The sequence below is a fragment of the Ambystoma mexicanum genome, chromosome 4q, assembly GCF_040938575.1.
Source record: "Ambystoma mexicanum isolate Mex_15411 chromosome 4q, UKY_AmexF1_1, whole genome shotgun sequence".
Lineage (NCBI taxonomy): Eukaryota > Metazoa > Chordata > Amphibia > Caudata > Ambystomatidae > Ambystoma > Ambystoma mexicanum.
This window is the reverse complement of record NC_090928.1, coordinates 120,367,506-120,394,254: the sequence shown is the minus strand read 5'-3', so window position 1 is coordinate 120,394,254 and position 26,749 is coordinate 120,367,506. Positions and strand designations below refer to the sequence as shown.

Below are 26,749 nucleotides of genomic sequence, written 5' to 3'. Positions count from 1 at the left end.
ACTCTTCAATTACACCTGCTTTTGTGTGGAGGAAATTTCCTCCACCCAATATCATTTCTGGATGTAATATAATCACATGTGGGACTGCTACATGCAGTAATATGGCATTTTCTCAGGGAGTCTTACGGGACTCCAAATGGGAAATAACTGATGGTCTGTGTTAGGAAAGATTTCGTAATTGTAGGTAATTTTCCTTCCATGTGGCAACCCCGAAACTTTTTGCTGTTGTTTTTCACCTTGTTCTTGACTTTGCCAGAGAAGTGCAGCCTTCTGCCGCACTCCTCTGGGCTTTCGCTCCTTTTCTTATGGGGAAACTGACATGCCCTTAAGACAGTCAGTACCGGGGAACGCTGTTTCCCGTAGTTTCTTTTATTATGTTGCGGCTTTAGTGCAACATGACACAAGAGGGCACTGTAAGCTAAGTTACAGCTCTCTTGGGTCTCTAGCCTTCTACAGGCCCTAGATACTCTTTTAGGATGGTATTTTGATCGGTGCAAGTCATTCAGGGACTGGAATGGTGGCAGCGATCGTTTTGTTTATTTTGAGCTCCTTTTGGCGTTCTGAGCACGTTTTTCGCACTGAACCCAAAATGGTGGCCTGGCTCCCAAAATGGCCAGACCACGAGGCTCCTTTGTCCTGTCCACTGACCGTCTTGCTCCCTTCACCTTCCCCAGGTCGAGCGACCCGGGGCCTTCCTTATTTGGGCATGTACTTTCCCGCGAAACGTGGTTGCTTTCGCGGGCTTCTACATGTCGTTTGTGTGCCTCCAGGGTGTGGGCTGGGATGTCTGGTCCCAATACACATCCTGGGTGCCCTTTCCTCCTTTGATCGAACCAGAAGGCCTGTACTGGTGCCTCGACCTTTGGAATAGCAGGAACAGCTATTCCCGGCGACTTCATCATCTCCTGCCAAGTAAGCCTTCGGAAGTGTCTCTGGGCCATCCAGTTGACTGACCAGCTTACAAGGGAGTCCTGCTCTGTAACTGCCGCCAGGTTGTGTTGTATTTCGAGTCCTTGTCACTCTCCCACGCTTCGTACACTTGGCGTTCCCAAGTCTGAAGGGAGGAGTGTACATTTGGCTCGAATACACACGGCCGCTCCGTTGTCCTGCTGCAGCAACAAACTGTGCTGGTTTCGTCGATTGGGACGTCTTTTTGCTCTACACGACTACGAGGCGTTCCCTGCTCTTCTGAACCTGCCAGCTGCTGAAACTAACGTGGAGAAGCCTGGGTCTGCTTGCTTCGGGGACCGGTGAGTAGTTTAGCTAGGTTCTGGTCGCCCTCCTGCAGTATCCCATTGCTTTTCCCTGCTGTGTAAAAACAGCACCCTTTTGGCCCTACTCGCGCTCTGCTTCTGCCCGCTGTGGAGGCTGCGCTTGAGTTGCGGAACCTGTTCTCCTTCTGCTGTGCACTAACCCGAACTGCCTGACTTCCTCCGAAGAGCTTCCCCTTTTGCCCGTTGGCACCGGCGTGGCAGGTACTTTGAGCACAAGGCTCCACTCTTCGCAGGGCTCGGACTTCCATCTAGTTAGGTGCCTCTGAAGGCGAACTGAGTCTAAAGCGTTATCGCACTGCCTGTTTTCCTTTCCTTTCAGGTGGACTACATATTTCGTGCTTTAAACGCTTGCGACTGTGTATTTGTATATATATTGTGTTGATATGGTATGTGTTGGTTTAATATTGTGATATTGTGATTTTCTCGCTACGGTCATTATTTTAAAGGCCTTAAAATAAATGTGTATCTATTTTTGATATAACAACTGTTTGGAGTAGTTTGTAAGCGCTCTTGCTTTGTGTGCTCATTGCGGGCTTTCAGTCACCCTCACCCCTCTTGAGACCTAGTCTTGACCGCCGCGATCGCTACCTTGATTGGTCTGGCTCGTCCAGAGGTTACCCTGTTCCAAGTAATTAGGTTGGCCTTCTGAACTTCTGCGCCACCAGGACAGAGTTCAGAAATCCGTCTTAACAGTCTGCATGACTCAGAATCATGAAGGTTGTTCTAGTTACCACAGGCGTTAACGGAATTTGAGTTTGGCAGTATTTAGTGCGGAAAGATTTGAGGTTAGACTGCTCATTATAATTATTCTTTTATAACGTGCTTAATACCACCGAGTAGTTTCTAACGTGGGATCGGGATTCGAACTTGTGTTGCGGTACGTTGTCTTGCTTACAAGAAAAATGCGTTGCCCCTGAGCTATCCTTCCTCCCTATTGCTTTACCTTAGTAGGTGGATGGTATAAAATGGAAAATTTTAATAGAAAGCTCAAATTAAATATTTGAATTTTCATATGATGATTTTTATTTTTTAACAGGTGATTTACCTGCCAATTCTGATTTCTTAATTGGGCTAAAAAAAGACAAAGGCCTCTGTCTGCCTGAAAGGTAAATACCATCTCTTGGTAAAACCACTGTTTCCAAGAACAGTGAAGTGGAATTGACTTTACTTACATTTGGTAACTTTCTAGACCCAGCACACACTATCTTACCATAGAGTGCTGGAGGGGTTACTTAGTATCCCTTTTGTCTAGTTTCACGTGTAACATTTTTGTGTTACCCTTTCTACAATTAATGGCTGGTGGCAGTGGTTTACTTTTTACTACCATTATGTATTTTTACCGTGGGCTGCGTTCGCAGCTGCAGTAAGGCACCCATGGGTGCCCATTTTGTCAAAATGGCCCCAGTCTGCTTTTTTTGCCATTTCTGTGGAATGTTCCTTCTTGAGATTTACTGTGCGCACCAAACCAGCTTTGGTCCCTTTGTTCGTTTTGTCTTTGACGGGATTCACGAGTGAAGCCTGCCTCTGGCTCCAGTATGACTGGCAGGGGCAGGAAGTGAGGGAGGTGCCCGAAACTCCCTGTGCTTAATCCCCTTGGTTACAGGAATGCACCCAAAGGTGATTGGCCGGCTGGCTGTTCAGCAAGGCCAGCCAACCTGCTGTGTGATTGACAGCTAGGCTGGAATTAATGGGAGAAACCTGCATAAAAAGTGAGGTTTTTGGCTTCGAAGGCAGAGTCGACAACTGGACGAAGGAATCCGAAGAAGAACTTGGAAGAGACGCCTGCTGCAACTCTTGGACCGTTGGTTTGCCCGGTGAAGCCCTGCTGCTGTGCTGAAGCTCTGAATTAATTTCGACTAGAGAAACCCTGCAAGGACGACTTCTACCCTTGAGTTGATGGGGCCAATCAACTCCAAAGTGAACTCGTTTGGACGTCCTCTCGGAGCTGGCTGTACTTCCACTGCTGCTGAACCGAAGTGCCAGGGAGAGGAACACCAAATCGAGTCCGACCCGAGCGCTAGGAAGATCCTCCGGACATCCTTGAAGCAGGACTGACCAAGCTTGAGCCACCTCAACAGATTGCTGGACACCAGATGCGAGGAAAGTCTGAAGTTGTATCCAAGAACCACAGTGTTGCTATTTGCTGTCAGACGCGAGGAGCTGAAACGGTGAAGTACCACTGAAATTAGTTTGGCCATTGCTGCCGCTGACCTTTCCATTGCAGTGCAGGAGTCCCCAGACGTCCTCCCTCTTGTCCCCACGACTGAGGCCCAGGAACACCAGGATCTGCAGAGATGTACAGAAACAGAAGCCAGCTGGGACCTTTTCTTCTAACTAAAGGTACTGTAAAGTCTAAGAGAACATACCTCTTGTTGTGTAGCCTTACTTGCGCTCAGTTGAGACTTGTCTTGGTTGCCCTTGCAGAGTTGCTTACAGCTTTGCCCCTCACAAGCCTGCCAGTTTATGGCCCTTCAAGTGAATCTTATTTCTACAAACTTTTCTAAAAACATTGTGCAAGACTTTTACTCACCTGCAAAGAAGATCTTCAGCTCCCCGAGACTTTGCTCAACTAACATTGGCTGTCCTGGCTCCCTGAGACTCTTCTACCTTTGACTTTGTGTTTTACCTTTCTCCCAGGAAAGGGTTAATTTACTTGACATTGCAAGGTTTTAAAAAGTACTTACCTGTTTATGAATTATTTGTTCACATTTGTTTTATTCCCATATCTAACCTTTGCACCAAACTCAGTATTGCACTAAATGTGCCAGTGATAAATCAATGTCCACAGTGTCCTAGCTATTTAAGTCACCTGAGGGTGTAGGACGTGTCAGTGTGCCATCCTCAATGGGTATCATCTGATTTAGAGAAACTAAGAATGTGTTTTGAAGTATATTATAATTGATACATGTTTTGCTCCCTTCTGAAGAAGGCTTATATAACTGACTGTTAATATAAAATTAGTAAATTAATAATTGTTTAATCAAGAAACCTTGAGTGTAAGTGTTTATTTGAATAAGTGTCACTGTGAAACTCTGTGTTACAACCATACTGCTCACATTGACCCCTCTTGAGATAGGCCTGGCTGCTCATCCACACTACCAACCTGCGTAGTTGTATACCAAAGGTTGCTTCCTATTGCCAGGACATCAAGGTTGCTGTAGTGCACCCAAAGGGTACTGCACACAATCTTGCCTAACACCTGTCGACCCTTTGCAACATCGTGAAGTGACCACTGCTATCCTTACCCCATTTTCTATGCGACAGAGGAGCTCCGAAGAAGACTGCTTCTCTTTGGCTGGTGGGAACAACCAGTCCCAAGACGAACTTTGAATTGAGCCATCTCCCGAGGTCCTAGGAGTTTCCAGAGCTGCAGAACCCCAATACCAGGAGACCTTCTGCCCATTTCGAGTGCATCATCGTGGAAAGGCTGAATCCGTCCAAATCTTTGCTGAACCCGTCCAAATCTTTGCTGAACCCGTAAGGACACTGCAGATATCCGATCCAACTCGCCCATCCCCGTCATCAGAGTGTGGGTGTAAGGATGCAAAGAAGATTGACCAGGAGATCCATGTCCTTTGTTGGCGCTGCAGAAAAGGCGCCATAAACACAGAGTGAACCAAGAAGTTGCTGAAAGTCATGCCACATGTCTTCCCTCGAGACTGCTGCTGAGAGATCCCGTCCATTGTCCTGCCTTCAGTCATCAGACCAAGGAATCGGGAGGTCGGGTCCAGAGCTGCAACATCGTGTCGCAGCCAGCACAAAAATGTTCTTCTAACCTAAGGTACTGTGGGGAAAAAGGTGTTGCTTACCTGATTCCAAGAAGCCGCTCCAAAGCGTTGATGTGCACCTAGAGGTACCCAGGGTCACCCCCTCTTACCTCTGTCTGAAGCCGCTCTGTATGTCCCTTCATCTGCTCCTTTTACAGGTCTCCCTTGTTAGTTGTTAACTTTTTGCTTCTATAACACTAGAGACTGGACTAAACCCTCTGGAACTCTTCGTATTCTGCTGCTTGTCAAGACTTTGAGCCCTCTGTGAACGCCCTTTAGCTAGGGTTACGTTTTTGGACTTAAAAGACTTGCTGTGCAAAGAAACCTTCTCTAGAACCAGGCTAATGTTAAACTAACCATTTTTTTCCTTAAAGTGACTTTTACTCTGTGTTTGCAGAGTAAATGTATTACTGTATGAACTATTAGAAACTGCAGGTGCGCATAATAACCGATAATACAATAACATTTTCATTTCCCTTTCTAACGCTGCTACAAATGTAACCGCGAACAAACACAAAAGTGAAAGTGTCCTTTGAAGTGTACTCCAAAGTGTTCTTGTGTAAACGTCTAAAGTAATTCGAGTGATTCTGGTGTGTATATATTATATATATATATATATATATATATATATATATATATATATATATATATATATATATATATATATATATATACATTTTTCTGATGCATGTTAATCTGCTTAGAATCACATGCTGTGCATATAGTCCGACATTCAGTGGTAGTATTGCATCTTGTCTTGCGAGGATCGAAAGGGGACGTTGACATGGGCGTGCCTTTAACACTATCCCTAACGTGACGTGTAGTGTACCCAAAATCCCTCACGCGTCGAGGTCCCTCAGATAGTTTTTTTCTGCCCAGCTATCTGGTTGCCTTAATGCAGAGCTCTTTATAAAACATTGCGTTATGTTATATTCCTCGACCTTCGATTGTTTGTTCTTATTGTCACTCCACTCAACGGTTGATTCCTGTGCCACCGCTGAAGACTGCTGACTATGGCACTCTGACGGCTGTTGATCCGGTCGGCACTGCCGACTACGTGGCCGGGCCTTCTGGCAGGCCAGTACAGTAGGGAGAGTGTGGTCTGGGTGGTCATATTCTTTTCAAGAATGCCCCCCCCCCCTCTTTGTTCCCTTGGGTTTGTAGTTGCTATCACAATCCTGCGCTATGGAGAGGACTCCATTTCGATTTTGTCCTTCCTGTAAGGCAACATTTCTGTGTAAAGACAAGCACCTTCGGTGCAATAGGTGTCTTCCCCTCGATCACAACGAGGCGGCCTGTAAGCTCCTACGTCCCAAAACTGTTAAGGAGCGCTGTTTGAAGCGGTGGGCGGCCTCCGGTATGTCGCAGGCCGAGACTAATTCCCCTGCCGCCGAGTGTGACGAAGAGGTTAAAGATGACCAAGGCTCCATTTTGGAGGCCATTGAACATACGGTGGAGCCTCCTCGCTCCGCAGCGTTCATCCCCGGCCCCGATAGGCACAACAAGAGTCCTGCTATGGGGACTGTACATCCCGGCGACAGGGACGCACCCGATTCCCATACAAAGCACACAACCCACGGTTCTGCTTCGGTGGTCCAGTCAAAGCGCTCCAAAGCGCCAACGGGCATGTCGGATAGTTCGGCGGTGCCCGCTGATCTTTATGATTGGCAGCTCTCCCCGCAACCGCGACAGCGGCATGCGTCCGGGCAGTCCAAGAGTACGGGCGTTAGCAACAAAACCCACGCAGCCGTCGAGACGCCTCCGAAGAAAGCGCTGACAACGCCCAAGGCCCCAGGTGCGCCAAAATCTGCCGCACAGCCACCGGCTCAACCTAAACACCTCCCTGTAACCCTGAGCATCAGCGATAGTATCGCGAAGATCGTTCCGGCGGTGAAACACAAAGAACAGCCGAAATATACGCCAAAACAGAAGGAACGGCCTAAAGACGCGTCCAAAGACACGTTGCAACGCCCAGAGCCTCGAAAGGATTGCTCTGAGAGCCATTTGTCTTTATCTAAGACTTTAGAGGAAAAATCTTGACGTTCTATAGAGGAGGATCGTCAGGAAGACCCCTTTCCTCCCCTGGTTCATCGTCATGGACCAGAGAGAAGTTTGAGGGGTGCATGAACAGACTGGAGAAGTTTGTTGAATTCTTAGAAAGGTTTGATCCTAAAAGGCTTTGTGCGGTGTTCCCTTATACGCCTATTTCCAAGTTTCCCTTTGATGCTCCTCATGAAGAGAATGTTTATGACCTTACTGCTGATGAGGTTCCCATGGACCCATATGTACAGGATGATGATCCTTTTGGGGACCCTACTGATGATCCTGCTGATCCCATAGAGGATTGGGAAGACAACCATCCAATTGATAATCAACCTTGGGTGTCCACTACCCCTACCCCGGTCCCTGATGCCTTATGTACAGTCTCCCCTCGTCAGGCCTCACCTGTGGATGATCAGATGGCATTTAACTCTATCTTAAAGAATGCAGCAGAATATTTCCAAATCATCACACAGGAGGCTGTGCCGGATTTGGATTTTGTTGAAGATATACTTAAGGAAAAGCCTCCTGCCAGTCAGGCCATCCCATTACTGAACTCTATTAAGAGACGTCTGGCTCCTTCATTGTTAACACCAGCTCAGACCAGGGCTGTTAATCCCAGAGTAGAGAAGTTGTTTCGCCCTTCTCCTACCGACCCCCTCTACATTAGGTGGCATGCGACTCCGGATTCCCTGATAGTTACGACAACGAGAAAGAGGGGGGATTCCCCCCTGTCTACAGGTGAGGCACCGCCTGATAAAGAATGCAAAAAGTTGTACGCACTGGGGAAGAGGGTTACGACTGCTGCATCATTCTCCACCCACATAGCCAACAACACCAAACGGTTGGCTAGCTATTCGGATGTGCAATGGAACCGGCTGCAAGAGGGCCTTCAAGAGGTCCCCGAACCGGTGTTGGCTTGCCTGCTTGCGATTGTATCTGGAGGCAAGCAGGTGAATCACAACATTCTTAGAAATACTTTGGATGCTGCTGAAACAGCAGGCAGGACTTTATCCCAGGGTACCCTACTAAAACGGCACGCCTAGTTGAGGAACTCCGGGTTTAAGCCTGAAACCCAGGCATCCTTAATAAACAAGTCGGTTGAGGAGACCAACTTGTTCGGCAAAGCCGTGGATGAGGCACTTGAGACAGCATAAAAGGAGCATGAGACTCTCAAGTTCTTGAACCAGATTACCCAAAGGCCTACCCAACAGAGATGGGGCGGCTCTTGTCGTTCCCTTCATGGGCAATCTTGCTCCCCTCACAACCAGTATGGTTCAGGAAACAACTGGTCCTCAGGATAGGCATCTAACGCCACCACCACATATCCGCCTAGAGGACAATGCCGTGGGAAGGGTAGGGGCCGGAATTCCATCCTCAGAGGCTCCCCGGCCTCAGGTCAGAAATTACCCTCAAATCCGGGTCCCCTCCCATGCCTCGCTGGTCGGGGGAAGTCTAACATCATTCCTTCATGCATGGGAGGGGATTACAACAGACCAGTGGGTGCTCAAGACCGTCGCCCACGGGTACTGCATCAAGTTCTGCCGACCACCTCGATTCAGACTGCCAAAATCAAGCCGCCTGACGCCGGAACATCTACGCATACTGCTGCAAGAGGTTCAGATCCTGCAGGAAAAGGGCACCAAAGAAGTCGTCCCTTTTCTACAGGTAAACAAGGGTATTTATTCAGTATACTTCCTTGTACCCTAAATGGATCTCACCATGCACCCTGTGCTAGATTCGCGCCCAGCTAACACATTTGTCAAACCTCAAAAATTTCATATGGTCACGTTGCAGGAGGTAATTCCACTGCTGATGCGGGGGAATTACATGGCAACATTGAATATGAAAGATGCATTCAATGTTGCTGGCGCACAGAAAATACCTAAGGTTCATGATAGAGAACAAGCACCATCAGTTCAAAGTACTCCCCTTCTGCATTGCCTCAGCACCAAGGGTGTTTACAAAGGTACTGGCAGTGGCAGCAGCGCACCTGCATAGAGAATCCATCCCTGTTTACACTTACCTCGCCGACTGGCTCATAACAGGGGATTCCTACGGAGCATGCCTGTCGAACACTCAAAAGACGATAGACCTCTTATTCAGCCTGGGATTCTCCATCAACAAGAAGAAATCCAGCCTAGACCCCAGTCAAGCAGTTTCTGGGGGCTCTAATTAGGACATAAGACTGCCTCGTTTTCCCCTCCAACGAGAGGGTGCAAAACATGCTGTTTCAGATCCCTCAGTATGTAGCCGGTGGAGAGGTGACAGTACGCAAAGCCATGCGACTGTTAGGATTGATGGCATCCTGCATTTACTTAGTTCCTCACGCGCATCTGCGCATGTGTCCCATGCAAGAGTGGCTCAACAGCCAGTGGTGTCAGGTCAGTGGACAATGGGACGATCTAGTTAGTGGTTGTCTCGCCAGCCCTCGTTCTCTCTCTGCAGTGGTGGTTGAGGAAGAACCTCTTGAAGGGAAAGGCCTTCAACACGCCCGCACTAGAAGCCACTCTTACGACGGACGCATCTCTCACAGGGTGGAGGGGCTCACCTGCTTCAGCAGATGGCACATGGCATGTGGTCCCCAGAAGTAGCATCCAACCACATACATCTCTTGGAGCTGTTAGCCGTATTCAAAGCACTGAAAGCCTTTCAGACACAGCTGCCGGGGAAGACGATCCTGATCCAAGGGGGCACACACTCTCCAGGGCTATCCAAGCTGTCCCAGAACATTTGGAAATGGGCTGTCAAACACATGATGTTCCTGTTGTCCCAACACGTTCCAGGGGAACTGAATCTTCTGGCAGACGTGCTTAGCAGAGACTTCCCACTGCCCGTAGAGTACGAATGGCGACTACATGAAGACATTGTCTCCAACGTTTTTGCACAATCGGGCTTCCCAGAGATCGACTTGTTCGCAATTCTAGAGCACGCTTATTGGTACGAATACGCCTCCAGGTACCCCCAGAACCGATCCACGGGGAACGGTCTCTGGATAGCATGGTCAGGGACATTTTTTACGCTTTTCCCCCCCGACTCCCCTACTCAACAAGATCGTGCACAAGATTCACCAGGAACCAGTCACCATGATATTGGTGGCCCCCATGTGGGCCCGCCAACCCTGGTTCTCTCATCTGATAGAGATGCCCCTATCTCCTCCAATGAAACTGCTTTGCCATTACAACATGCTATCTCAGGACAAGGGGGAAACACCTCACCCATGCCTGCAAACTCTGAACTTAGCGGCCTGGCTCCTAAGGTCATAGGGTTCGGGCACCTCCAACTTCCTCAAAGATGCATGGACATAATTAGGGAGGCGGCGAGGAAACCTAATACCCGATATTGCTACTTCAGTAAATGGAAACGTTTTGTTATCTAGTGCAATTCCAAGGGCGTCAATACCATTGACTGCTCTCCTACCCACATTGTATTTTACCTGACTCACTTACTAGACCCAGGCCTGGTTTTTAATTCCTTGAAGGTTCACTTAGCTGCTCTCTCAGCCTACACTACGTCACAACAGAAGGTGTTGTGGTGGAAAATACCAGTTATTAAGGCTTTCATGGAAGGGGTTAAAAGGATTCATCCCCCTATCTCTAACCCGGCTCCCGGATGGGACCTAAATGTGGTATTGACTAGACTTATGGGGTCTCTCTTCGAGCCTATGCATAAGGCAAGTCTCAAGTATCTTACCTATAACACAGCCTTCCTAGTGGCTATCACTTCTATAAGAAGAGTTAGTGAACTACAGGCCCTTTCAGTTCTAGACCCTTTAGTTACAGTCCACCATACATAGTGCAGAATATGGAGAGGCAGAAATAGATATCCCTTTCTCCAGCATGGGGTCTGGCATGGATTCACATGCTCATGAATATTCCCCGTCGTCAGGCTGGGAATCCTCGGTAAAGAAAAAACCAGTATCAGTTTCATTTCTGATCTGTCTTTCGTAGTAACAACCAATCACTGGTCTCTGCGTCATACTGACCACAGCCAATGACTGCCCTCTACCTAAGCACTGCCTCTGGCAGCCATCTTCAGATTTTTACCGCACGTTCATGTGTTGGGATCCTCGTGCTATTGCTCTCGAGCGTTAGTGCTATTTTTTCACGTTTTTTCTCAAAAACTTCGTTTTTTCGGTCAAAAGAGCCTCAAGCTCCACCGACTCACTATCCGATCAACGGGGACCCGTGTCGGATTCGTCTGCGCCCCTCAAGGGTGAAGATTCGTCGAGCTACGCTTTTGGAAGACTCCAGAAGTTTCTCAGGCCCGGTCATGGCCCAGGAGAAGGGAAGCTCGACGCCCGGAAAGCTGTTCAGGGTCTGCCCTGGATGCCAGCTGCAGAACGTCTTCAAGGAGGACGAACACTCCTATTGTCTCTACTGCCTACATGAGGACAAGACGCACGTGGAGAAGGACTGTGCGTTTTGCGGCAACATGTCGGAGCGGACCATGAAGGACCGCCATCAACGTCTCGCCAACTGGCTAGAAGGGAAGAGCCCGTCCGGCGAGAAGAAGAAGAAGAAATCTGAGCGGTCTTCTAAGTCCTTTGAGGACGCCCCGGCGACGGGGGTCCAACATAAGGCCAAGCACCGCGAGTCCGCTGGCACCGGGAGCGCCGAACGGTCGGGCTCTACGGGCGCCAGGCAGGGCACACCCTCCCCGGCACCATCAACCACGAGCCAACGCTCTGGGTCGGGTAAGAGGAAGGCCGAGCACCCGGCGAAGCTCCTGGAGAGGCCCCGGTCGAGCTCGAAGGCCCCATCGGAGGGGGAGCGAGGCGGTGTCCCCCCCCCTCAAGGATAAGGCGGTGAGCGCACCTAAGGTGGTGAAGGCCTTAATCCATCCGGCCAAGCCCTCTATCGAAACTGTCGCGGCGGCCCTGGCTCAGCCTGTGCAGGCTGCACCAGTGGTGGCGACCTCGGGGCTCAGAGTCTCCCTGCCACCTCGGAGGGAGTCATCTTTTGTGCCCATCGATAGGACCCCCGTGAAATCCCCCGTGGGGAAGAAAAAGGGGGGGCAGGGCGTCGTCGTAGATTCGGCCTCAACCTCGGAGGAGGAGCTGGTCGAAGTCTTAAGCCACGGCCTCGGCGTGGAAGAAGACCGACCCGTCGGGATGGATCCCGACGCAGGTGACGACGACATCGTCGAGGGTACCGACGGGGCCCCTGATCGCCCGTCGGATTCCCCTCTGCCAGCGCCGCGAGACAACTCGGCGGCCATTTTGTTGGCTATACAGTCCTTATGCTCTGAGATAAGGACGAGACTACCGTTGCCGACGGAACCTCTCCCGTCGGGGGACCCAGAACCGGGACCTTCTGGTGTTCCCCCTACCAAGAAAAGAAGGATCCACCCTCCGCCTCCTTTTCAGCCGTCGCGCCCCTTCCAGCCCTCCTCCCCGTCCACCCGAGGGGATGATACGGGGACTGACACGGCAGCGACGGGTACGGACGACGAGGTATACGACGAGGATGTACCGTCGTCGCCTCCCACCAGGGCTTCTCCGCCCGACGAGATTGGATCGTTCCACTCCATGATCTCCAGGGCATCCAAGCTTTTTCAACTCTGCCCTGAGGAGAAGAAGAAGGAAGGTTTCCTTTATCAGCCGCGCGAGGCCAAGAGGAAGACGGTCCTCTCAGTGCCTCTATTGGACGACATTTGGGATGAGGGCCTCACCCTCCTCAAAAACCCTTCCACGACGCCAGCTAGAAGAGACCGGTACGAGAAGAAGTACCGGGTCCCGGACACGGCCCCCCTGTGCCTCCGGGCGCAGCCTACCCCGGACTCCGTCGTCTCTGCGGCGGCCAGGAAGAAAGCGGGGGGGGTTGCGGCCTCCACATCGACTTCCCCACCGGACGGTGAGGGAAAGAAATTGGACGCTATGGGACGCAGAGTCATCTCGTCGGCAGCGACGACGATTAAAGCGGCCAACGCCTTGGCTATCGTGGCCCGCTACGACAGGGAGCTCTGGTACAAACTGGCTCCCCTGCTGGACTTCCTGCCGGACGACAAGAGGACAGAGGCCCTGGAGATCCTGCAGGACGGTGAGGTGGCTTCGGACCACGCCATTACCGTTGCGACGGACATCGCCGACACTGGGTTCCGCCAGTTGGGCAACGGCGTTTGCCTTAGGCGGCGTGGATGGCTCAAGGCTACGGACTTCCGTCAAGACGTTCAGACCAGAGTCCTGGACATGCCCTTCGATGGGAACAACCTGTTTGGCAAAACAGTGGACGATTCCCTTCAGGCCATTAAAGCGGACACTGAGATGGCCCGGGCCCTGGGAGTTCTGCAGCAACGACGGACGCCCTTTCGGAGCAGCGGAGGCAAGGGCGCCTCCAAAGGTTCCGGCGGCGGTTTCTCCACCTACCGTCAAGCGGCCCGCTCGTCGTCTCAGGAGGTCTACAGAGGACGAGGCAAGTCTGGCGGACTCCGCCGTCGTCGCCAAGGAGGTCAAGGCGGCAAAGCCTCGTCCAAGCAGGATTGAACCGACCGTGGGGTCGGGCCCCCACCGAAGCACCCCGGTGGGAGGCCGGCTGGCGAGCTTCGTCAGCGTGTGGGAGTCCATCTCCACCGACCGTTGGGTGCTGGACGCCTTGGCCCGGGGCCACGCGCTCGAGTTTCAAAGAAGGTGTCCACGCGTCCCCCCCGTGGCCAGGAAAGAACTTCACGTCCCTCAACTTCTCCTGGAGGTAAAGGCGATGCTCAGGAAGGGCGCCATCGAACTCGTCCCAAAGAGGCTTCGGGGCTCCGGAGTGTACTCGAGATACTTCCTCGTGAAGAAGAAGACGGGGGGATGGCGCCCCATCCTGGACCTGCGACGTCTGAACAAGTTCATCAAGGCGCAAAAGTTCCGGATGGTCACCCTCCAGCACGTCCTGGGTCAGCTGGAGGAAGGAGACTTCCTGTCGTCGTTGGATTTGGAGGATGCCTACTTCCATATTCCCATCCTAAAGGGGCACCGAAAATTCCTCAGGTTTGTGGTCCAAGGGCGTCATTACCAGTTCAAAGCCCTCCCCTTCGGTCCACGGTCGGCACCCAGGGTGTTCACCAAGTGCCTTGCACCGGTGGCGGCGCAGCTGCGCCGCGAGGGGATCCACGTCTACCCCTACCTGGACGACTGGCTCATCCGAGCCAAGACGAGGGAGCTCGCCGTGGTTCACACGGCAAGGACCGTCCAACTTCTCACAGACCTGGGATTCTCCGTGAACTACGCCAAATCCCACCTGGTACCCGCGCAAGACGCTCTGTTTCTGGGAGCGAGGCTCAACGCAGCTTCGAGGAAAGGATCACACTCGACGAGAGTTTCCGACGAGCGATCCGGTGGTGGGACACCCGCGCGCATCTGACGGCGGGCATGGACTTCCAGACCCCAGCCCACCAGGAGACAGTGACCACGGATGCCTCCCTGGAAGGGTGGGGAGCGCACACCGAAAATCTGCACGCAAGGGGCCTTTGGCTCCCGACGGAGAAATCCTTACATATCAACGTCCTGGAGCTCCGTGCAGTGTTTTGGGCCCTCAGGTCCTTCCTTCCGTCCCTCAAGGGCAAGGTGGTGAGGATCTTCACCGACAACACCACCACCATGTTTTACATCAGAAAACAGGGCGGAACCAGGTCCCCAGCACTGTCCAAGGAGGCGCAGGACATGTGGCATTGGGCAGTCGCCCAAGGGATGTTTCTGGTGCCGTTTCATCTGGCAGGGATAAAAAACACCATCGCCGACTCACTCAGCAGGGAGCTGCGCTTGTGCCACGAGTGGGAACTACGGCAGGATCTAGTGGATCGCCTCTTCCGACGGTGGGGCACACCCCAGATCGACCTGTTCGCGACGCGACGAACTCCAAGTGCCGGAGGTTCGCCAGCAGGTTTCCCCAGGCGAGGAGCATGGGCGATGCTTTCTCGTTCCCCTGGGAGGGCCTGTTCCTCTACGCGTTCCCTCCTTTGCCACTGCTAATCCGGCTCGTCAACCAGCTCAAGAGGTCACGGTGCAGGATGATCCTCGTCGCACCTGCGTGGCCGAGGCAGATATGGTTCCCGGACCTTCTGGACTTGTCAGCGTCCCCGCCAAACAAGCTGCCGATGGACGCGGATCTGCTCTCCAGGGAAGGAGGCGCCATCTTCCACCACGACCCGAAATCGCTGAACTTGCAGGCCTGGCTCCTGCAGCGCTAGAGTTTGGAGGATACGACATACCGGCCGACTGCAGAGAGGTTCTTGCAAAGGCCAGGGCATCCTCGACTCTTAAATGCTACGGACACAAATGGAAGAGGTTCTCTGTCTGGTGCCACGCACAGAAGATTAACCCTCTACGGATTACGGCTCCCCAAGTTCTGCCGTACCTGCTGACGCTGGCCAAAGCTGGACTGGCACACGCGTCCATCAAGATTCATCTGGCTGCGATCTCCCGATACACCAGGACCACGGGACGGACGTCCTTGTGATCTCATCGTCTGGTGAAAGAGTTCATGAAGGGACTGTTCAGATCGTTCCCGCCGGTGAAGGCTCCGGCCCCGGCGTGGGAGCTCAACGTGGTGCTGACCAAGCTCATGGGACCTCCGTTCGAGCCTCTGCACTCGGCCCCGTTGAAGTTTCTGTCGTGGAAGACAGCGTTTCTTGTGGCCATCACCTCCGCACGACGGGTGGGAGAGATCCAGGCCCTTTCCTGCAAGGCCCCGTACTTGACTTTTCACGACACGAGGGTGGTGCTCAGGACGCACCCCTCCTTCATGCCCAAGGTACCGTCGGACTTCCATCTCAACGAACCCTTGGTGTTGCCTGTATTCTTCCCGTCGCCTTCGTCGCCGGCTGAGAGGACTTTGCACTCGCTGGATGTGGCTAGAGCGCTGAAGTTCTACGTGGACCGCACAAAGTGTTTTCGGAAGACGTCACAACTCTTTGTGAACTTTGGACCTGTCAATCAGGGGAAGGCTCTCTCGAAGGCTTCCATTTCCAGATGGCTCTCCGGCTGTATCATGTACTGTCATCGGTTGGCAAACCGACCGCTGCCCGGCCGTCCGAGAGCCCATTCCACCAGAGCGATCGCAGCTACCACGGCGTTCCTTTCTGGTGTGCCCCTGCTGGACATATGCAGGGCTGCTACGTGGAGGTCGACGCACACCTTCACGAAGTTCTACTGCGTCGATCGGGATTCCAGGGAGGAGTCCAGGGTCGGCCAAGCAGTGCTGCGCAACCTGTTCGCCTGAGGTGAGCCTGGTGAGGAGGTAAGATGCTTAATGTTGAGTTTGATGCAATGCTTAATGTTGAGCCTTTGCCACCTCCCGTGGTTGTGCATGTGTGTACTGCTATGTATTCTTTATTCATGAGCATGTGAATCCATGCCAGACCCCATGCTGGAGAAGGAACAAGTTACTTACCTGTAACTGTTGTTCTCCAGCATGGGTCTGGCATGGATTCACATGCGAACCCTCCCGCCTACCCCTCTGCGGCTCTTCACTTGGTCATACTGCCACTTCACGTGCTTCCAAATCTGAAGATGGCTGCCAGAGGCGGTGCTTAGGTAGAGGGCAGTCATTGGCTGTGGTCAGTATGACGCAGAGACCAGTGATTGGTTGTTACTACGAAAGACAGATCAGAAACGAAACTGATACTGGTTTTTTCTTTACCGAGGATTCCCAGCCTGACGACGGGGAATATTCATGAGCATGTGAATCCATGCCAGACCCATGCTGGAGAACAACAGTTACAGGTAAGTAACTTGTTCCTTCCCTGCCCCCTCTTTGCCATACAAATGTATGAAAAAGTGAAGCAGAAGAAAACCAGTGCATACAATGTTTATGCATGTGTTTTAAGCATGGCTTTTCCTCTACTCCAAGAGGACAATTACCATGTGTCTGTTTTACCGCACTGCCAAATTCTGAATTTCATTTTTGAAACTCTCCAATTCCACCTGTTTTTGTCTGGAGGAAATTTTCTCCATCCAATAGCATCACTGGATGCATTATGCAGGAATCCTGCATGCAGTAATAAGCCATTTCCTCATGGAGTATTATTACAGGACTCCAAAATGGGGAATAGCGGATGGGTCTACATTACTCAATCATGCAGGTTGTTCCAGTTACCACAGGTGTTAACAGCATTTGAGTTTGGCAGTATTTTGTGGGAAAAGAATTAGAGGTTACACTACTCATTGCTTTACCTCAGTAGGTGGATGGTATACAATGGAAAATGTAAATAGAGTACTAAAATGAAATGTTTGATTATCCATATGATGGTTTTTATTTTTTAACAGGTGACTTACATGCAAATTCTGATTTCTTAATTGGGCTAAAAAAAGACAAAGGCCTGTGTGTGTCCAACTCACAAATTACAGAAGGAACAAAAAGGAGTGGCGGTGTAAACCCAGGTGAGCAACAAAAGGTACAGTGTATGCGTTTGAATGATTCAGAATTCCAGGTTCTTTGGACAACTAAAGGTTTAGAGCAGTGTTGTATGGAATTTATAAAAAAAGTGTTACTGCCCAAAGTAAACCTCTCCATCCACTTGCCAGGTACTAACAATGTGGAAGAGTCAATTTTCAAGACAACAATGGAGCATACTTATATATACATGTTGAATTATTTAGATACATATGTTTATTTCTTTTGTTTCAGTCATGGTAGCATATTAGAAAATGTCCTTCTGCACTTAGTAACCCACTGTTGGAGAGCAAGTGATATGCCACAAATTGATAGGGATTAGGTTATTCTGGGATTTCCGCCAGCAGGTGTGCAACTTCTCTGTCCGACTACCTTCTGAGATTTCCGGGTTTAATTCCAGCTTCTGCATTTATCAATACTCCTGCACTTTTGCAGTGTGCAGGAGAGTTTGGCAAAGCTGGGCGGCTCATTTTCTAATTCCCTCTAAATTGCACATAGGAGACCGCCTATGTTTGCGCTTAGGTGCAAACAGGTCCCTTCCATGCAATTTTGGTGATCTACATTGCGAAGTGGAAAACGTAGGTTTAATCTCATGTGCACCTTTATTTTTTCACTTCGAAGTGTGAATAGAGTAAATACTGACCACCATTACCACATGGCAGGAAGCGTTTGGATTGGATTAATGTGGAATCCGCCTGCTTTTTGCTGGTGTAAAGCACCACTGGAATCCACAGAATTTACGACATCATTCACATGTCATGCTGGGTTATATCATGTCGTATTTGTGTGGCGCAGAGTATGGGGAGACATAAATAGATATCCCTTTCTCTGCCCCCTCTTTGCCATACAAATGAATGAAAAAGTGAAGTAGAAGGAAATCATTGCTTAAAATGTTAATGCATGGATTTTCCTCTACTCAACAAGGAAAATGAGCGTGTGTTTGTTTTACCACACTGACAAATACTGAATTTAATACCTGGAACTCTTCAATTACACCTGCTTTTGTGTGGAGGAAATTTCCTCCACCCAATATCATTTCTGGATGTAATATAATCACATGTGGGACTGCTACATGCAGTAATATGGCATTTTCTCAGGGAGTCTTACGGGACTCCAAATGGGAAATAACTGATGGTCTGCATGACTCAGAATCATGAAGGTTGTTCCAGTTACCACAGGCGTTAACGGAATTTGAGTTTGGCAGTATTTAGTGCGGAAAGATTTGAGGTTAGACTGCTCATTATAATTATTCTTTTATAACGTGCTTAATACCACCGAGTAGTTTCTAACGTGGGATCGGGATTCGAACTTGTGTTGCGGTACGTTGTCTTGCTTACAAGAAAAATGCGTTGCCCCTGAGCTATCCTTCCTCCCTATTGCTTTACCTTAGTAGGTGGATGGTATAAAATGGAAAATTTTAATAGAAAGCTCAAATTAAATATTTGAATTTTCATATGATGATTTTTATTTTTTAACAGGTGATTTACCTGCCAATTCTGATTTCTTAATTGGGCTAAAAAAAGACAAAGGCCTGTGTCTGCCTGACTCAAAAATTACAGAAGGAACAAAAAGCAGTAGCTGTGTAAGCACAGGTGAGTGTGTGTGTCTTTTGGTCCGTTGAGCTGATTTTGTTGAGTGAGGGTAGAGGGGGTGTTGGGCAAGATTGTATGCAGTACCCTTTGGGTGCACTACAACAACCCTGACATCTCGGCAATAGGAACCCAACCTTTGGTATAAGTCTGTACTACACAGGTTGGTAGCGTGTTGAGCAGCCAGGCATATCTCAAGAGGGGTCAATGTGAGCTGTAGGGGAGTTACACAGCGATTCACAGTGACACGTTTTCAAATAAACTCTTACACACAAGGTTTCTTGATTAAATAATTATTAATGAATTTAACAGTCAGTTAGAGTAAGCCTTCTTCAGAAGGGAGCAATATAAAGCAACACACAAATATACTTTAGAAAATACACACTCTTAGTTTTCTAAATCAGCAAATACCCATTTGGGATGGCCCATAGACTCTACCTACACCCTCAGGTGACTTCAATAGTTAGGGTGCTGGGGACATTAATATATCACTGTTGCATTTAGAATATTCGTATTTATTTATTTTATTTTTATTTATTTGAATTTGTAAAGCGCGCTACAGCCCAAGGGCATTGAGGCGCTGTTGCAAGAATATGTCTTAGTTACAGAATTTAGGCTTAGCTCGTGGTTACAATGAGCAGAGACCTAGCTTGGTACAGAACAGTCATACATATACAGGAAGAGTTACAGAAAACGTTCAGATGATGCAGTTATACAGACAACAACGTTTTGACAGCTTTCCTAAATGCTGTGTACGCGTCAATATTTCTTACGTGAGGGGGAGGGACTTCCAGTTGGAGGCTGCAATGACCGGAAAGCTGGCTCCTCCTGCCCTCGCTCTGAGGGTCTTGGGGATGGTGACCCTATTTAAGTAGGTCGTTCTAGTAGGCCTACCTGAGGAAGGTTTGGCAATCCTTTGTGAGAGGTACTGGGGAGGCATGCAGACATTTGTGGGTGAGAACGAGGGTTTTGAACAAAATGCGCTCCCTGACAGGGAGCCAGTGGACTAGTCTTCTGGTTGCTGAAATGTGGTCACGTTTGTCAATGCTGGTGGCTGCTCTAAGTGCATTGTTTTGGACTGTCAGAAGTTTTCTGATATTTTTGGAAGCAGTGCTAGCCAGAAGAGCATTGCAATAATCCAACCGAGACCCGATTATTGCTCTGGCAATGGTCAGGCAATTCTGTTTAGTTAGGAAAGGTCTAGCTGCCGTGATCAGTTTAGAGTGGTAGGCCGCGACATATGCAATGGCGTTCACTTGTCTGTTCATTGAGAGGTTTGAGTCAAGATAGACCCCCAAGGTTTTCACAGAATGTGATACCATGATGGGAGTGTTGTCAATTAAGAATGAGTTGTACTTTAGGTCAAGTTTCTTGAGAGTTCCTGGTGAACCTCTAAGTAAGATCTACGTTGTTTCGCCACTGAGGCATAGACAATTTTCCGCCATCCATGTTTGAATCTCTTAATAGATGGAATTAAGAGTTTTGCTGTCGGCTTCGTAGTCGCCCGTAAGGGGGATGAGGATCTGCGTGTCATCAGCATAGTTAGTATATGTGATGCTGTCACGTCAGGTATTTGATTGTTCTGAAAATGAAACTCAGTATGATCAGGTTTTTGTTCAACCATTTGGCATGTGCCATTTAAACTAACATGGTCGATACTCTGTTTCAGTTTTATTGGCCTACTAGTCTGAGTCCAGAGGATCTTGTTCACACAGTCTATTAGGGGGGGACAACCTGCACAGGATGTCATTCCCTAGTAGACAAGGTGTGCCCTCTCGAGTCACGACTATGACCGGGTGTTTCACTTTTGTGCCACCAAATTTCTATTTCCAAATCCGCAGTCCCCTCGACAGGAATTTAATTCCCATCGAAGTTCTCGAGTTGTCCAGGAAGAGGGGTGAGAGGGATCTGGTATCTCTCCCCCCTTCCTGAATTTAGCTGCTCAAAGGCCCTTTTTGACAGAAGAGTGGCTTTGGATCCAGTGTCCACCAGCACCAGAAATGTACATTGCCCCTGCACCTGGACCGGGGAATAACATCTACCCTCTTTCTCCTCCAATGGGCAAAGCTAATATGCATTTTAGGCAAGCTGGGTGGTCAATTTCCCTATTTTTGACTCCGACACAGGTGTAGTTTGGGCATAATTCTGTGTGGGAGTTTGGGGATCTGAAAGAAAATTTGACATTCGGATGTTTGGGGAGTTTTGGGCTCCCCTTTTTCTGATTCTGGGCTGCCGCCCCCCTTTTGGAGGCAGTCAACAGAATCGGGTTTGTGAGGTTTGGAATCCCTCTGTTACTATTGAGTTTCCTGGATGCTCATTCTGGGGTTCAAGGATAAACCATTCTGAATTAGTCCCCACATCCACCCAGTCTTCATTTAAATCCCTTGGGACCCATTTTTCTTTGGGAGGAGTCCCCCCGTCCCTGAAGGAGAAGATCTTTTTCCCAGAATCCTCGAAGGATTCTTCCCCTTCAAATTGGAGGACACTAACTTCCTCCACAAAATGTGCCTTTTTGAGTTCTTTATTTCTCCTACCCACCCTGTGTTCTTTGGGTTGCAGATTTTCGGGGGCAGGAGATTTTGGTTCCGGTTCCTGGGTGTCCAGGGGCTTTTCATGAGTAAGGAAGGAAGCTTCCTCTAGGGCTTTACACCCTCCTTGCCCCCGTGCCTCTTCCTCTGAACCGGTGAATTGTCAGGGTTCTCTCCCCGTCATTGTTCTTGCGTACCAGACCCTTGGTTTGTGGGGTTCTGAGGCGCCATGTTCATCTGAGGTTTCTGTTGAGCCCTCAATATGCGACCCAGATCCTGGGTTAGGTTTTGGACCTGGCGTTCCAGTTGGGACACCCGTTCCGGCTGGTACAGGGGTCTCTGTTCAAATCTAGATGGATCACAGGAAGGGTAACTATCCCTTCTCCCGTAGTACCCTGGATATTGTGAATTTTGGTAACCCTCCACCCTTGGCCTCCCCTCTCCATTGGGTTGTCTGGGTTCATGAAATCGGGGAATGATAGGAGGTTTGTCCTGCAGGTTGGGGTTTTGTGAGTATCGGGGAAAGAAACTTAACCCAGCATTTGGGGGATTACTGCCCTCCTGGGGGAAGTTAGGAGGGAAGTTTCCCGGGGCGGTACTTACCTGATTGGATCTCCCCCCTGGAGCAAGGTGAGTCCATAAATACCCCAAGATTGGTCGGGTGCCCTTGTATCGGGGGCTGATATAATCAGGGGAGTTAGAGGTCCCATTTGTGGGATTACCTCCCTGACTGTCACCTGTTTGCGATTGACCTTCTGGGTTTCTGATTTTGCTGATTTTTTTTGTAGGTATATTTCTAGGCTCCCCCATCTATAGATCTAAAATGGGGGCAACCTTCACCTCCGCCACCTTAGCAGCAGCAGGGATGTTGGCTGGTTTGGGGTTCTGGACAGATTTTTATTTTCTGCAGGTTTTTGGACTTCATAAATGCGGGTCGCCTGCTCTATGACCCAGTCCAGAGATCCTTTGTCATGGAAATCCCTCACCAGCTGGATCATGATATACCTGGGGAGTGCATGAAAGAAGGTGGTTATAAACTCCCTGCTATCCGTGCGCACCCTCCTAGTGGTTTGTGCAAAGGCGCTTTTGAGCTCCTGCACAAATTCTCGTGGGGCCTGATCTTCCCCGCACTGCAGATTGTAGGCCGCTTTGCAAACCTCTTGGGGGTTTCTGTGGGCGGAATGTTTCAAGATAGCCGCCCTGTAGGTGGACCATCTTGAATGCTTCTGGTCCTCCAGTCCAGCAAAGAAGCTGGAGTACTCAGGGGAGAAGGTCCATTTTACATACTCTATGCAATTCTGGTTGTCTTTCTAAGTGTTCCCATACAGAATACTTTGCATTTTTATGGTATGGGGTTATGACACTCCTAATGGCCTTAATCTGCCTAATGGGGTCTTTTGTCATAACTCTCTTCAGTTTATCTGCCTTCTTTGGCTTAGTCACCCGAGTCCACTCGCCCTCAGACTCAGAGGTGCTACTACTTGAGGTCCCCTCGTGATCATCTAGGCACTCCCTGATTCTGTGAGCTTAAGAGGGGCTCGCAGAATGGAGGGGACTAGTGTCTCTATTCCTGTGGTGCTCAGGAGAGTAGTCTTCTGACTCTTCCCTGCTCCCAGGGTTGGCAGAGTATCCCCCCCCACTGCCCTAATTGGGTAGAGGTCTTCAGGATGCTCTTTTCGGGCCTCACTTCATTTGGTTTTTCATCAAATTGAACCAACTGGTCCCTTGGAAAGTAGTATTTCTGTGGATCTAATTCCCTGACTCTCCCCTCATAGGAGACTTCCTTGTCAGAGACATCAGCCTTAATGTTTGGGTATCTATACAGGGACACCCGTCCATCACTTTCTAGGGGGGGGGGGGCTGACCTGTCAGTTCCATCATGCTTGGTCTATTAAATTCTGATGGCCTCGTGGTTTCCAGCTCATGTGAACCGGCAGCCATGAAGTCAGCCATGCACAAAGTGTTAAATGGGTTTCAGTACCTTAGTACAGAGGTCCTTATGCTATGATCAGGGGTTGCCCTGTCCGTCTCTACCTGTTCAAGGCCCCCCCCGTCTAGCGCGCTCCAGTAGATTCCCATACTCTGTTTTGAGTTCATTCAGTTTCTGGAGGGCTAACTCATTTCCCTGTAACTCTGTTTTTAATTTGCTTACTTCCTGGCATAGGGTGTCTTTCTCCTGATTTAGGGTGCCACTCTGTTCAGCCAGGTCATCCCTTTGTTGCTTGATGGTATTACATTTCTGGCGTTCTTGATCGAATTCTGCTTGAGAGTGGAGGTCTCTCATAATTAATTTATTATTTTCCTCTTTCAACCTTTCAACCGGATCTTGCAACATGGTTATTTGTCCTGAGCAGACCCTGTTATAGGTTAATTGTTGTGTCAGCTTCTGTTGACTCTCTTCCAGGGAGTCAACCTTTTCCTGACTCTCTAGTCTTACTGCGTCTAATTGGGCCTCTTGGTCTACATTATTCTGTTGTTGGAGGACCAAGTCCTCTTTTATTTTTTTTATGTAATTTCCAGATTCTACCTCCAACTCGTGGCTTTTTTGTAATTTTTGTTCTGCTAATTTTAGTTCAGCGTGGATTTGATTTAATAGTTCAGATTGATTCTGCGCTAGAGTTTCATTTTCCTCATGCCTTTCCCACATCACTCCCATGTGGATATACATGTAGGCCGTGATTCTGGCAATTTAATTTGCTTTTGGGGTCATATATAATTCACTCAAAGCTTGGTGTAATAGGCCACCGTCCTGCCACATACCCAGGTTCATGGCGGTGACCTTTTGTGTTATTTCTTGTAGCCAGACATTTTCATCCTGTTCTGGCCATTCACCTCTGATAAATAGCTTGTGCAGAAGGTGCTCCCTAGCCATATAGATTTCTAGTACGATCATTTTGGACAGGTTCTTTCTTTATTAATTTATTTATTTAGTCAGGCTAACCTGTATTTGATTGCTTTCTGTCTGTTTTGGGGTTGATTTAGCTTTAATTTTTAGACACAGGCCTGGTACTTATTTGTTTTTGTACAGTACAGTGTAACCCGGTATTCCAACCACACAAACTAGCACTACCTTGCAGGTTAGTCTGCTGTGTTGGACTGCCACGGGTGGCAACCAAACTCAATCCCGGACTCGAGCCCCCAAATTTGTTAAGGATTTCAATCAGACGACACACACCTTGGTCTCGGCCTAGTATGCAATGCACGACTGAAATGCTTATGTCTTTATATTATATAGATTCAATATTGAGATGGTACACCACTCATATCACACCCCCTTTTCAAATACCCCGGGTCACAATGGACCATGAACCAGGCTTGTTGGTAAAATGCAATATTTATTTATTTATTTTAAAATTCAAAAGAAATCATACATTTTTTAATATGGGGCAGCAATCACCAATGGGGTGATAATTACAATGAGAATGTGAGCAATGCACAGGTTTTACCCTTCTAGTGGAACATATACACAGCACAGCGGAATAGGAGCACTTTTTGATTTAGAAAAGATAGCACCCAAGTTAGGATGTTCCCAAAATGTTCCCTCAACCCACAAATAATCAATTCAAAGCAGCAGGTAATCAGGAATAAGAAACAGGAAACGGAATCCAAATCTGACCTTCCCTCCCCAAATAAGATAGAAAAACGGATTTTAAACCCCTTGCAATGTTATGAAATGACACTTGGAAATGGTCAAATAAATAATGAATGTGTGTTAAAAACTTTGAAGCAAATATAATTCCTCACTAAAGCAACAATGCAAAGACACTAATAATCACAAAGAATGGATTACCAAGAGCATACAGTTCGAAAATGAGTGGAAATTAAAACAGATTGTAGCAAAATGACACGTGTAAAAGTTGCATTTTTTTCAATTCCTGCCTTAAACTACCCAAACGGTTTTTAATAAAAAACAGGTGAAATACACTGATTTGGAGTGGGCTGGGGGATAGATGTATATCACAGAGACACTTTAGAGTTGAAAATAGGTCTCTAGCCATAAAACTGGATGATATAAAAAGGTGCGCTTTGAGTAAAGTGAAGCCGTGAAATAGGAAAGGAAATCAGTTGTGACAAGAACAGTTTTACTCTATACTAGGGTACTCAGGCTTGGCCACCAAAGACGGACACAGTAAGATCAAGGATTGATTCACGATTTCAACCCTATGACCTCAGCGCCCACCCCTGGTGGAAACCAGTCCCATCACTCGAAATAGGACTAACGGCATAGGATTACACAAGACAAAATTGAAAAGAGAAATGGCGCTAGCACTAGAAATCAAGGGCAGGGTTGCACGGATAATTCTGACAGTTTTACAAGTTATCAGCATAAGGATAGGATGGCTTAGAGAGAGATACGGACCAAGGCAAGACAAGGTATACTATGGATTTCTATGGGGTGGTGATTGATACTTACAGTCCACTTTTAGTTTGGGATTTTGGACCGTCAATGGTTCTGGTCACTACACGGCAGCGCGCCTGGTAAAAGAAAACAGCTGGGCCGTTCTTGTCACCGGATGGCAGTTCTGGAATGACAATTCTGGTCACTGGATACTAAAGGTCAGCTGGATGGCAGGATAGCAGGATGGCAGCGGGCATGCAGTTAGTGGGCAGCAAGCCAGGCTGGTTCAGGATGCAAAAGGTACCACAGCTTTCCCCTTTTTAATGGGAGATTAGTGGGTTTTCAGATTTGAGGCTTTACTGGGGCAGGATCAGAAATGCTTGGGTTTTGCAGTGGGCCCTGGAGTAGGGTCAGCAATGCTTTGGCCTTGTAGTTGGGGTCTGGAATCTGGATGATGAATGGAACTGGAACGCAGCGCATGAACTTCAGGAAGAGTGTGTGTCTAGAGTCTTGTCAGGGACTCTTATTTATAATGCATAGTGACATCATGAAAGTATATGGCTGGGGCAGGCTTAACTAAACACACCTCTAACAACTGGATTGGACAAGGGTGATAGTCTCCGCCTCGCTCTCAGCTGGTTGGATTTCCAGAAAGTGATGTCAGATTTATGATGTGAGTTTTACAATGTCCAAAACCTCCCACAATTACTTTACTTAAAATCCATTTTTGTCCTAAATGGAACCTTCATACAGTGGAAACATCTAAACACTTGCATAAGCAGGTTACATATTTTATGCAGCACATTGCAGTCCAATCCTCCAGTTTGTGCGACCTT

The 26,749-nt window shown here is 48.8% G+C and overlaps 1 protein-coding gene across 1 annotated transcript in view; it reads left to right on the top strand.

The window, feature by feature from the left end:
* The window catches only part of LOC138467530 (zinc finger protein 182-like), a 332,475-nt gene that overhangs the window by 102,151 nt on the left and 203,575 nt on the right, over positions 1 to 26,749 (top strand). Inside the window, exons 7-8 of the mRNA XM_069607635.1 lie at positions 17,331 to 17,444; positions 18,936 to 19,049. Of these exons, the coding sequence (XP_069463736.1) occupies positions 17,331 to 17,444; positions 18,936 to 19,049 (228 nt within the window). The remainder of the gene's footprint in view (positions 1 to 17,330; positions 17,445 to 18,935; positions 19,050 to 26,749) is intronic.